Raw genomic sequence first — 13,449 nt, forward strand, 5'->3', positions numbered from 1 at the left:
TCTCAACTAGTGTTTCATTTTCCTTCCATCCTTTGTCTTGGAATTATTGAGAACTAAAACTGTTTTTGTTTTGTTTTGTTTTGTTTTCCCTTGCAATTGCAGACTGCTGCTAGATGACACGGTGTAAACTTCAGAGAAATCATCAGCCGTGTCTCAGTGACTGGTGCTGTGTAAGAAACACAGAAGGTCTGCCTGAGCTGAGCCCATGATGACATCACAGATTCAGAGTTCGGACCAGGAGAATCTATCAGATTGTCACACTGCCTGCCTTCATTACTTTTTATTCTTTGTCTCATAGTAGGTTCCTGTCCTACCACTTCTACTGTTGCTGTGGTCTCTGCTTATAAATTGAATCCCCAGATTACCCTCTCCAAGGCTCAGGGACCATCAGAAGTGGGCGTGTGACACTGTAAGAGCCGGATAAAAGGGGCACGATGGGCAGACAAATCTGACTCCTTCTTACAGGTAATTCCTCCCTCCTGTGGAGCCTGGAACCCAGTTGCCCTATTTCCCTCAAGACTGAGGGATAAACAAAAAGGGAGAATTATAACAGTGAAAGGCGCCAGCCTGCATTTGTAGCAGGCTAACAGCTCCTGCTACAGGTATGCTAATTAATTAGAGGAATGCTGCTTCAGGCTTGAGTATTTTGCAAAAACAGCCCCTAGTCAGGATTAGAAAGCACAGTCGGTAATCACAAGATTGCCACGGGGATACGAAAGTCAATGTGGGGAATGTAATCAATAATGTTGTAAAGATGTAGGGTATCCGATGGACACTTGTGTCATTAGGGAGACCACCTCAGGGATGATGTAGATGCCTGATCACTGCACTGTACACCTGAAGCTGAACAATAATGAATGTCAACTACAATTATATATATATATATAGTTACCAGAAGTGGAGTACAGCATTAGGAATAGAGGCAGTGGAAATGTAATGGCTGTATGCGACATCAGAGGAATAGTGGATGGGGGCAGGGGGATTGTCACTGTGTGAGGGATATAAATGATAAATGTCTAACTATTATATTGTTTTGTGCACCTGAAACTAATTTAAAAAAAAGTTAAAGACAACAAACAAAATAAAACAAAACAGCCCTTAGTCAGACGGCCGCTCCTGAAGAGCTGGAAGAGTCTGTGCTTCAAGGAGACTTCACACCCCCTTGCATCCCTGTGGGCACCCACTGCTGTCTCCAGTCCCCACCCACCTCTGGCCCCGCCCCTCCTCCCTTCACCTGACATCAGACCACTGAATTTGGGACGCCCCTAAAATGGATTTGCAGCAGCATTCAAGTCCCCTGTCTTCTCAAGCTGGTGCCTTCTCGATCAATAACACTTCCCTTATTCCAAACTCTGACATTTTGAGTTTTGGCCCTTTGAGTGTCGGGCACACGGACCTTGAATTAGTAACTTCTCCTTTCATCATAAACCTATAACCTAGTAGGTCAACTCTTCTCCTGAGTTCTGTGGGCCACTCTAGCAAATTAATGAAACCTGAAAAGGAGGTTTGGGAACCTCTGATTTATAGCTGGTTGGTTGGTTAGAAGCATAGACGACAACCTGGACTTGAGACGGGCATCGCAGGGGGCGGGGAGTCTCATGGGATCGAGCCCTTAACCTGTGGGATCTGATGCCAACCCCAGGCAGGTGGTGTCACGAGAGTTGGAGAATTGCGTGCTGTGGGGAAAACGTCCTCCACACCTGGTCGCTGAAGTATTGGGAGTAGAGGAAAAAAAGAGTTTTCCTCTTATACTGTCGCTGCCCAAAGCTCTAAGCTTGAGGTGGCTCTCTTCATGTAAAAAAAGAAATTAGCAAGTGTTAGGTAAAAAGGACATATCCGTACCAAACTGCAATTCTCTCCTTGTCAGTAATGAAAAGGATTGGAAGGAAATTGCAAAAGAAATAATTGCCTTGCTCTATGGTCCTGTGCAAAGAGCAGCTCTATGATCCCATCTGTTTACAAAATGGAAAGGTCACGCAGGGGCCTGGAGTAAAACAAAAACAGTGCCAGCCTCAGCTCTGCTTGGGCGGGTGACCGCGGCTAGTGCCTCTCACACCCCCGAACCTCAGGTTGTCTGCTCTGTAAAATGGTGCCTTCCACTCTGTATAGTCCCTGTGAAGTTCAAGTAAGACAGACATAAGAGGACCTTGCAAACTCTAAAGTACGGTGTAAATATAAGGTAGATTTGATGCACCGTCTGTCTACCCATGAGGCAAAAGCCAAGACTGGACCCCAAATGCTGCAAGGAACCTGTGTCTCTCTCAGCTGGCTCAATCCTGACAGAGGCCTAAGTACAGAATGCTTCTTGGATCGATGGAGACTTCCAAGCACTCTAGAATGCCAAGAAAGAGGGATCCCAAGCAGTTCACTTACGTTGACTGAATTTTGGTGAACTCGGGGATTTCGTCTTTTTTCTTTCTGAAGAGGAACCAGTAGGTTAGGAGACCCACGATGAGTGAAAACAGAATTATGTCCGGCGTGCTGAAAAGAGACACTTCTTCAGCTATCGTCTCAGACGTGGTGGCGCTGGTGTCTATGTTGGAATCCTCCATGTTGATCAAGAAACTGTCGGGAGAAAAAAATGACAGACTTCAGTAGGGAAGGGCAGGGTCCACCTAAGGCCTGTTGGGGAGGACCCTCCCCGAAAGCTCAGCTTGGGCCTCATGCCCCAAGGGCTGAAGGAATAGGCTAAGCACCAGGGCAGAAGCTTCCTTCTCAGCAAGGCCCCTGCCAGGACACGGATGTAGCCCTGAATAGCAACTAAAACAGCAAGTGGCCCTCATGGGCCCAGCCCTGCCCAGCCTAGGGTGTACCTTAGGTGTAGGCTCCAGCTGGAGCTAGGACTGGGCCCCCTGCAAACAGAGAACAGAAGCCACCGACTCTTGGGACCACCAAGCATCGTCCAGTCACATAAGACACAGCAGAGGGGCTGGTTCCACATGAGAGATGTGAGCACTTCACCACAACCCTTTCCCCAAATGTGCGGCAGGCTGGGGTTGCCCCAAACTCCACACTCAGGTCCTCAGGAGAGGCTCTTGGATGGCTCCTGGGGAATAACCTCTGAGCCCTTGGAATACGATGCCTAGTAAGAATGTCTTTGTATATGCAGACAGTTTATGCCAGCAACACCGTTCAGGGTGAATGCTTGGGACTCTGAATCACATATCAGCCTGGCCTGTGGGGTGCTGGAGACTAAGTAAGCTCAGAGACACTGGCGCTCCACGCCTATAAGGCTGACTCCTGAAAACAACCCAGGACACCAGGCTCAAGTGAGCTTCCCAGCTGGCGCTACTTCACAGGCACTGTCACACATGGTTGCTGGGAGAATTAAGTACTGTCCATGTGACTCCAGGACAACTGGAAGCTACAAAGACAGATTTCCTGGTTTCTCTTGGACTATACCCTATGGAGCCTTTTCCTATGCGGATTTCAGTCTGTACCCTTCTGCCGTAATATACCATAACTGGGAATGAACAGCTTTTTTGAGTTCTGTGAGTCCTGGTGAATCACCGAACCCGAGGGTGGTCTTGGTTCACACCAAACTAGTTAGATCCCTTGAAAGATGTTCAACTGGCCCTTCTACCTTTGAAACCTGGCAGGTAGGCAGATCTGGTATGAGTCAACAAAGGCCAAAGAAAAAGTACATGCAACCTCAGAAGTCCACTTTTGTCACTGAGCAATGAGGCTGGGCTCAGCTCTGAAACTGCACCATTCCATTTTGCTGGTAATCACTGCTCTTACAATGGGGCTGCTTTCGCCACACCCGTGACTCCCAGACAGGCAGGAACGCCTGTCATATCTCAGCAACTCAGGCAATAGGAGACCGCCTCATATCTGACCTCTGTTAGCTGACACTGCCTCCAGGAAACCACAGGGCCGGCCTGAGCAGTTAGAGCACCCGAGCGTCTGAGGCTCCTGGCATCAGCCCTCTTGGGAATGGGCCATTCAGAAAGGGCCCTCCAACTTCATTCTTTGCTTTCTCATCAATCTGAGGGGCTGTCTAATGGCTGAGTTCCTGAGATAAACTCAGCTTCTTCCTTTTGATATCTTACATTAAAGGCCAAACCTAACTCCAGGGTCCACAGAGAGTACTGTTTATATTTAAATATTAACTTATAAACACATTTAATATTTACCCAGTGTTAGTCAGGTCTTTCTTTCCAACCTTGTCAGTCGTCTGTCACGCCCACAAGCCTCCTGTCAAGCTCTCACAAAGCTTTGGAGAGAGAGGACCTGCTGGGATGGATTCATGGACTCTGGAAGGACCACAAACAGGAGGCAGCAGACACTCAAAGCCCTGCCGGAACCAGCTGGGGGTTCCGACCAGAACTAACGTGCTGACATGGGAAAGCCCCTAGCTGGCATCCCTCAAAGGGCAGCAGTCAGTGGACATCCGCTCCGTCCCCCCACCTTCCAACTCAGGTCACCCTGTGCCCTTACTTTACCAAGGGGGGAGCTAATGCACACGGAGCTAAAAGACTGTTTGTTGACACATACAAACAAGTTGACTGCGAACTCCAGAGAAAGCTCCTTCCTGGTGGGTGGTTTCTGGGTGATGGTGTGATGGAGAGCAAGGGAGGCTGTGGTAGGTGCTCACACAATTCCATTCTTTTAATATGTTTGGTTCAAACCAGACCATTGCAATAGACTCTTAATAGGCCTTTCTCCTCGCAGCAGCCAGAGGGATCCTTTGAAAAAGTAAGTCAGATCACGTCACCTCCCTAATCAAAACCCTCAATGGCTTCATACTTAGTACAAAACCTAGAGTCCTTATCTGGCCCCTTGAAACCACTCCCACTACGTTTCTCACTGCTCTGCCCTTTCCTCACACTCACCAATCACACTGGCCTCAGGGCCTTTGCACATGTTAACATGTTGCCCAGGGCTCTCTCCCTCACTTCCTTCAGGTCTCCACTCAAATGTCACCATCTCAGAGACTTTGCCTGACTAGCTATCTGGTCACTCTCCCTTCTCTTGCCCCTCACGCGCCGACCACTACCTGACATACATTTTTTCCCCCTCTGGCCATCTCCCTGCCAGGTCAGCCCACAAAGGCAGGGACTTCACTGTGTTCACACCCTGGCAGATAATGAGCCCCTAGTACAAACGTGTGGCTAAATGAGCATAGGATCCTAGAGTAGCTGGATTAGCAAAGCATGGCACACAGATTATGGACCGATTTTATGATCTGAAAGGCACAACGCAAATACATCATTACAACACAGTTTGTGAGGCTAAGTCTACTCTTTTCCATTCTTACTGTTTCTAATACCTGCACTTACTGCTTCCTGCAGCATTTCAGGCCTCTCCATCTTAGCTCAGAGTCAGGACACCACAAATCCCTGCACCACTGTGGAAACAAGCAGGCACTCCCACTGGGAACGTGACTGGTTCCCCGAAGGAGGTGGGGTGGGGCTCGGGCCCTGAAGCCCTCCCCAGCACACTGCACACTGCCAGCAATCGGAGCTGGGGTCTCAGCAGAACTGAGACTGCTCCCAGGAGCTTTGACTCTGAGGTGTGAAACTTCAGACAGACAAGAGCTGCAGAGCCCTGGAAAGGACCTGGCATTCATTTATCTGAGGCTGGTCTACAATGAGGAACTGGAGGGTCCAAATGGGTGAGGAGCTGCCTGCATGGCCAAACTGGAACAGGGGCCCCAGCTTCCCAGGGGAGGGCTACGCTCAGCACCCGAGTAGGAAGACCTACTGCACATGTGTCTCCCCCCTGCTCTGCTGTGAGCTCCTGAGGGAAGACCAGACTTGTGGGCACCTCTGAATCTGGCACACGGTGGTAGGGAAGGGCTCGCAGGCTGGCAAGAAGAAAGTCAACCTGGGAGGAAACACCTCGATCCCACACTCCCCACACTAGGGTATGTGCCTGGGGGCTGAAGCCGTGAACAAGCTGTTAAACCATTATTATCTCACCTAAACCATTATTTTCACACTGAAGCGCACACAAACACCCACCCACCTCTCCAGCCTGTATCTCTGAATCCCTGCCCAAGAATCGGTAACTTGAAGCATGCAGATTTAAAACAAATTTGGGGTGGCAGTGTTCCTATTTGGCAACCCCCTAGGACAGAGGTTCCCAAACTTTCTCAGGTCATGGAGCCCCTGGTATTTCAGTAAAATTTTCATGGTACTCTAGGCCCAAACTAAGTTCTATCTGGGAAATAGTTAGGTCTAAACAACCACCAAAAACCTAGCTTTGTAAGACACCAAGTCATCAAAAGGAATGTAGAAGGCCGAACACTGAAACTGAAGCACCCCAGCTAGTACTAGTTTGTTGACTAGTGGACTTGCCCTGCGTTAGAAAATTAGACACTGCTGGGAGTTTGCTGTGGTGCCCTGCGGCAGGCACCTCGGCAGTCTGGGACCCAAGACCCTACAACACAAAGTCACTCTCCTCTGCTGTGAAATATTCTTTCTTTTTCCCCCCCCTTTTTCCACCTCCCCCTGCCCTCCAGTTCAAGCCGCTGTTTCTCAGTTTAGTCGTGTAGGACACAGCTCCCTGGCCCATGCTGGGATTATGAGCCTTGCGCTCCCCCCAGCTGAGGCAGCCGGTCGCCGGTCGGCTGCTCACAGCGGCTCACTGCAGCTCTTGCCAGCTGCCGGCCACTCATTCTCATGGAAGCACACAATAGCCCACGCCAACCTCTGGCTGCTCATGGCAGCCCAGCTCCAGGGAGAGCTGTTGTTCACAATCTTAGCTGCAGAGGGTACAGCTCACTGGCCCATTTGGGAATCGAACCAGTGATCTGTGTTAGGAGCACAGCACTCCAACCACTTGTGAAATATTCTGATGGGACAATTTTGGACATCCTGCCTGATGAGTGTTCTCCATTTCAGGTGTGGGAGAGTGACCACAAGACTGTCTGAGGTCCCCACAGGCACCCTAAGGGGACTAGGGGAACCCTATGTGATCTTGCTGCCCTGTGACTTATTTCTTCTTTCCATGTTTAGTGGAAAGGAAGAACACTAGCCAGGGCAGAGCTCGTGGGGCCAAGTGCAACATTTCTCCGGAACAGAAAAGAAAAGAAATGGACATGAGAAAATAGAAAGAGTAACCTCTTAACTAGACCAGGCTCCTGCCACAGCCCTGCCACCTCTGGCAAATCCCTTCCCAGCAACAGGCTTTAATGACCCCCATCTGTAAACTCAGGCATAGAAAAGGGGGTAGGTCAAGAGACCACCCAAATAGAGCAGATCTGATTTGATCTTTTATTATAAATTAAGTTTTCATTTTTATTATAAAAGACAACATACATACAGAAAAGGGCACAGACAGACAGACAGACAGACAGGTGCTATTCCCCCTGAATTTCAGCAGCTGGCCAGTTCCTGCTGATCCTGCGCCCCAAGGTTAGCAACTCTAGTCCTAGTGCCAGCCAGCAGGCCGCCTGGCACACTGTGGGCCAGGAGTGCGGCAGGCGCTTCACCAGCTTCTGAAAGAGCAAAGAGGCAACAACAGAAGGGTCCTTTCCCCATCCAACTGTTTATAACATTGGAGCATAAAATTCCCTTCCAGGAAGTGGTTGGGGCTTTCATTTGCTATATGCAATCTCTGGTCAGTAAACAAGACTGACCAACCAAGCCGCCACTGACATAAGAATGAGCCCATCATGTCATGCAGCAACAAGGAAGGAAAGAAGCCAGCAGGCGCGTTAGTCCGCCCCTTCAGCAGGCAAATCACCCAGCAGCAAACAGTCACTGTCACCTTGAGGCATCCCAGAAGAGGGTCTGGCATCCATCCCCCAGCTGCAGTGGGAACAGGTCTGTTGAGGTTCACAAACCTCTGCCAAGGTTCAGTGGCTTCAAGGTGAGGGAAACCTAAAGGAAACAATGCCTGCTCTTGCCTAACAGCTCATTCTCCAGAGACTGAGAGCCCAGAGGAAAGTGCCTCCCCAAGGCAGCCTGCTAAAGGGCAGTGCTCAAAAGAGCAGTCAGAACAGATTCCTCTCTAGCTCGTGTCCACAAACTTTATCATCCAAACCAAGATGTGGCCAGTGTAGATTGCTTTGGGTTTATACTGTTTCAGGTTCTCTAAGCTTCTTGAATCATTAGATTGGAGGACTTTTCAGCTATTATTTCTTCAAATACTTTTTTAGCCTCACCCTTTCTCCTCTCCTTCTGGGACTAGGACATAAGTGTGTTTTATTAGGTCCCACAGCCCTGCGGGTCTGTTCAGTTCTCAGTCTGGTTTCTCTCTGTCGTTCAGACTGGATGATTTCCACTGTTTTATCTTCAAGGTCACTGGGGATTTCCTCTGTCTTCTCCACTCTACTGCAGAGCCCGCTACTGAGTTTTTTGGGGTGTTTTTTGTACTGTATCTTCCAGTCCTAAGACGTCCGTTTGGCTCTTCTTTGTATCTTGTATGAGTCCAACGTCTGTGCCGTCTGGATGTTGCCATCTGTTGTCTGCTCCCAAGCAAGTTCAGATATTCCTAGTTCTTAGTATGGTAAGTGACCGTTTTATTGTACCCTGAACATGTCGTGTATTACAACACTCTACATCGTATTTAAATCCTGTCTTTCATCAGGTGTCTGCCACTACACTGCTGGGGGATGCAGGGCGCCAACTCACTGCTGTCACTTATAGGCATATCCCAACAGCGACAATGCCACGGGGAGGCCAGGTGTGGGGGGAAACAGAGCTCTGAGGTTGAAGACGGGAAGACGGTCCAAAACAAAGAGGTTGCACCAACATCTGAGCTGGGTCATGAGAAATGAACAGGGTCCACCAGTCAGACAGAGAGATAAGAGAAGTTCCAGGCAGAGGAAGCATGTACCAAGGCCTAAACCATGACAGACCAGCAGCTGCAGCATCTGAGGTGACTCAAGCAGGCACGATGGGCGCCTCTGTGTGTGTGGGTAAGGGTGATAAGCCCTTGAAGAGAAGTGGCTAAGGTCTTTGGGCCGTGGGCAGCTGTTGCTGACAGGACGAGGGTGTGGCATGATTAGAAAGGACTATGCCATAGGGAAGTGACCCGTACAATGGTGCTTGCACCCACAACATCAATACAGTCACAGAGCCTTGACCAAGGCAGTCGAGGCTAGAACACGCTCAGGTTAACCGGCCATAGCAGCTGCCCAAACGCCCCCAGCTGACGACCTTTCCCCCAGATAACAGGGCTTATGGGTATGATCTGGAGACACATGACTGCCACTGTGTCTGATGCAATGATGTGAAAGAGGAAGGCAGCCAGGAAAGCTGGTCTGTGAAAGCATGACTTGGCAAGAAGTAGGCAGAAGAGCCAGCATCACTCAGCATAAATCGAGCTGACAAAGCCCGCAGGGGCTGCCATTTAACTGCATCTGGTTGTGGAGAGCCACTCGGTCCTGTTTCAATCAGCCTCTTTGGGGCCTCAGCCACCTGGCCTGAACCCCAACTGAGGTGAACCCACTGTTCCCCTAAGCCTTTGGCAACGTACTCCAGGGCCTTCTGTGGGTATAACTTAATAACACTATTAAAAGTTAGCACAGGGCAATTTATGGGTACAAGATACTTCACAGCAGTTCTGTGCGAGAATAGAAAGTATATATATATTGGTCTCTGCCTCCTGTTCCTGGCACAGAGCTCCTAAAGCCCTTGGAATTTCCTGGGTGATAGGAGTGTATTTTGTTCTAATGAGGCAACTCTGGGTGGGCTCCTGGATGGGGCTGGTCACCAGAAAGACAAAGCCACAGTGAGAAGCGTGGGATTTTCAGTCTTCCCCCACGACACCCCCGCCCCAGTCTCCAGAGAGGGGAGACTGGAAATGGAGTGAATAATTGACCCATGCCTACATGAAGAAGCCACCATAAAAATCCCCATGGTACCGGGTTTGGGGAGCTTCCAGGTGAACACATCCAGGTACTGAGAGGGTGACACACCCCAACTCCACGGGGACAGAAGCTCCTGTGCTTAACACCCTCCCAGACCCCCCCTTTTGTGTCTCTTCATCGGGGTATTCATTTGTGTATCCTTTATCATATTCTCAATAAACTGGTAAACAACTGCTTTCCTGAGTTCCGCGAGCTGTTTTAGCAAAATTGAACCTGAGGAGGGGGTCATGGGAAGCGCCATTTGTAGCCTACTGGTCAGAAGCACAGGTGACAACCTGGACTTGTGATTGGCATCTGAAGTGGGTGGGAGCAGCTACGTGGAACTGAGCCCTTAACCTTAACCTGTGGGGTCTGATGCTATCTCCAGGCGGGTAGTGTCAGAACTGAGTTAAATTGCAGGCCTCCCAGCTGGGAGTTGCAGAGAATAAAGGCTTGTTTGTGAGTGTGGGAGCCGCGTAAGAGGAAAGGAGAGACTCAGGAGGAAGGACCAGGTTTTTCTAACAAAGTTCATACTGGTTCATCCTCCTGACCCCTCCTTTGCCTCAATTAATTCTGAATACAAACAAGGAAAAGAGAAACACAGAAAGCTGAGGACTTGCTGTCATGCGGGGAGGCCTGCAGGGTCTCAGCTCCCGCTCCCCATACAAGAACGCAGGATATGGTGAGGCCAAAAAGGAACACCCACGGAGCCATAGGTAGGGGAGTCATACCACTATATTCTCTCTGGCGGCACTATACTCTCACTGGAGGTTGGATCCACACTGTCCGCAAACCGCCATCCACACTTGCCAGCCCAGCCGCCATCTTCTTGCTAGCCCCCATTCTTTCTCTCTCTTCTCTCCTTCCCTCTCTTGCTGGCGTAGCCACAGCAGTTATATTAGTGGCCAATGGCTCACTGGTTACAGCTGACGGCCAACTAGCCACAGCTGATGGCCATGCAATCACAGTTGGCCATTTACTACCTGAGCCAGCACCTGTCTATGTGAGGCCGAGAGCCTGGAAACTACTTTCTGGGGCTCTGCCCCCACACATGCCTTAGTTTACTCAGATGCTGGGCAGACCAGTTCTGGAGGCTGCTTCTGCCTCTGATGCATCAGCAGAAACAGGGGTGACAGTCTGACAGGAACCCCCAGAGAGCTATCAGAACACCCCCCACTCAGGCAGGTCATGCTACAGCCCACATGGCCCCGTCCTGCCTCCATGCAGCACGCCTGCAGCACGGACGGTGATGCTGCCACAGCCCCACTTTACAGAAACAGGAGTGGGATGGGCCGATGCCCACACAGCCTTCCGAAGTGAACTAAAGGCTCGTTAATAGACGTACAGGTGGGCTCCGTACTTGGCATCAAGACGAACTGCAACACAATCAGAAAGAGTCCCCGGAATGGAACAGCCCCCAAAACACACCACATGGGAAACAGTCCAGGAACTGGAAAGGTTTACTACCCTAAAGAAAAGAAGATTTAGAGGCAGCTGACCTCCTCTTGGGGTAGTCGGCAAACAGGTGGGAGAGGCCTCAGAGTGCAGAAGTGGGGCCTGGTAATGGAGGGCAGAGACGTAACTTTCTGGCAAAGGGGCCTGGAAAGAGAATGAGCTGCTGTGAGGCACAGCCCCCCATCAGGCGTGTGCCCACAGAAGGCTGGGTAATCTGGGTTTGATGACAGAGTACCTGCCACTCCAGGAGCCTGGGACACAGACCAACCAAATTAATGTTCATTAAACTGAACTTGCTGATTTGTGATAATGTGGGGGAGGAGGGGACACCAACTCTCTGACCTGAATTAATACTTAAATATTGATTCTTGGATCTCTTTCACTGAACCCTTTAAACGTGAGTGTATGCGTGCGTGCGCACACACAGTTCTAGTTTACACTAAATAAGAGCTGCAGAAAGCAAGGGCAGACATACACAGTGATACATCATCCCACAACGTATCCTAAGGACTTGAGAAAGAGGAAGAAACACAGGGAGGCTTAGGGCAGACCTCTGAGAAAAGGCAGGAAGGGGGAAGTACTAACTCTTTCAATTAAAAAATTGGTCCCAAGAACAGTCTGTGCTTCACACAGAGCTAGCTTTCAGCTTTAACAAGGAGCTTCTTCTGGGGTAACTGGCCTTCTGGCTCCCCCAAACACACCATCATTACATCCTAATTGTGTCACTGCAAACCCAATGCGGTCTGCACACAGATGCTGCTGCCTTCTGGCTCCAAGACGGAAGACTTGGTATCTGCAAACCATGACAGAGAAAAAGGAAGGCGGGACTCTTGTGCCTGCCACACCCAGGTACCTCCATGACCTTTAGTGCCAGGAATTCCAGCCTCTCCCTGCGCAGCCTCCAGCCACAGGACACTGACCACCTCCTGGCCTCATCTCCCCCTGCTCAAACGTTTATGTTAAAGGGTGAAGTCAGGCCAGAAGCTGACCACCCACATGGCTACTTTCTCTCAGAGTCTTCTTCATTTTTTCCATACATAAATATATTATACATACATACATATACTCATATAAAAAGCAGATAAAGTATATTCTATTTTATAAAATATTTTTTCATGCTGCTAGAGGATCCTTTATGATGACTTTTTTTTGGCTGCCCAATAGTCCACTGGTTTGATGTACCATTGTTAATTATTTCCCTAGTCTTTATTTACTGAAGTATTTTTGATCACGTAAATATATGCGGGCATGAGGAAGAAAAGATGACAGAAACATGGCCCCGTCGTGCGGAAGTTCCCAGTCTGGTCAAGGAAACACTGCAGTCAAAGGTGAGAAATGCAGTGAAATAAACATTTTCAAAGTGCTGTGGGGATAGCAAAGGAGTAACTTGCCCAGGAAAATGGAGGAATACTCCACAAACGGGTAATTTCAGCAGTTGCTTCCGAAGGCTCACTTTGCTAAATGGCAGTACAGCGGTTCCCCGCTACACGCAAGCTCTGGGCCGGGCAGTGCTCGGATGCACGTGTGTGAGGGTGTCAGCCTCCTTCCACTGAGGTTACTATCATCTCCTCCTAAGTGAGGAGATCAATGCTCAGATCAGTGTCAGTGGTTTGTGGGAGTCACACAGCTGGAAAGTGGTGGGGCTTGAATTAAAATGTGTGTCTGTTTCTGAAGTCCATTCTGATTTCCTCCGTAATTATATTAATAAAAGCACCTTTAAACAAAAAGCTTTTCTCTTTAAAAAAAATCCTTAAATTCTCAACCAGATTTGAATTCATATAACTTTTGATACATATGTTGCCTTCAAATAGGATCAACCTCCAGCCAAGCTGATCACGAAAAAAAAGGAAAAAAAAAAGATGTAAATTACAAATATAGAGAATGAAAGAGGGGACATCATTAGATTCCACAGACATTAAAAGGATAATATGGGAAATTATGAACAAGAATATGCCAACATTTGATAATTTAGAAGAAATGGACAAATTTCTTAATAAACATGAACTACAGAGCTCACCCAAGAAAAGTAGATAACCTAAAGATTTCTCTAAAAGAATTTAAATTAGTAGTTAAAACCATCACCAAAAATGAACACCAGGAGCAGACAGCTTCACTGGTAAATTCTATCAAGCATTTAAGGAGGAAATAATACCAATGTGCACAACATCTGTCAGAAAACAACAAGACTCCTC

The 13,449-nt window shown here is 48.9% G+C and overlaps 1 protein-coding gene across 5 annotated transcripts in view; it reads right to left on the reverse strand.

Annotated features, from left to right (window-relative positions):
• Positions 1–13,449, reverse strand: part of POR (cytochrome p450 oxidoreductase) — a 63,146-nt gene that overhangs the window by 32,683 nt on the left and 17,014 nt on the right. For 2 of the 5 annotated variants that reach the window (XM_019717669.2, XM_019717667.2), the window contains exon 2: positions 2,374–2,565. In XM_019717669.2, the coding sequence (XP_019573228.1) occupies positions 2,374–2,552 (179 nt within the window). In that variant the 5' untranslated portion in view covers positions 2,553–2,565. Of the gene's footprint in view, positions 1–2,373; positions 2,566–4,136; positions 4,229–4,497; positions 4,689–7,716; positions 7,831–13,449 lie in introns of those variants that run through there. The other 3 variants (XM_074328410.1, XM_074328411.1, XM_019717668.2) reach the window with 3 other exon arrangements.

The sequence above is a fragment of the Rhinolophus sinicus genome, linkage group LG03 (genome assembly GCF_036562045.2).
Source record: "Rhinolophus sinicus isolate RSC01 linkage group LG03, ASM3656204v1, whole genome shotgun sequence".
NCBI lineage: Eukaryota > Metazoa > Chordata > Mammalia > Chiroptera > Rhinolophidae > Rhinolophus > Rhinolophus sinicus.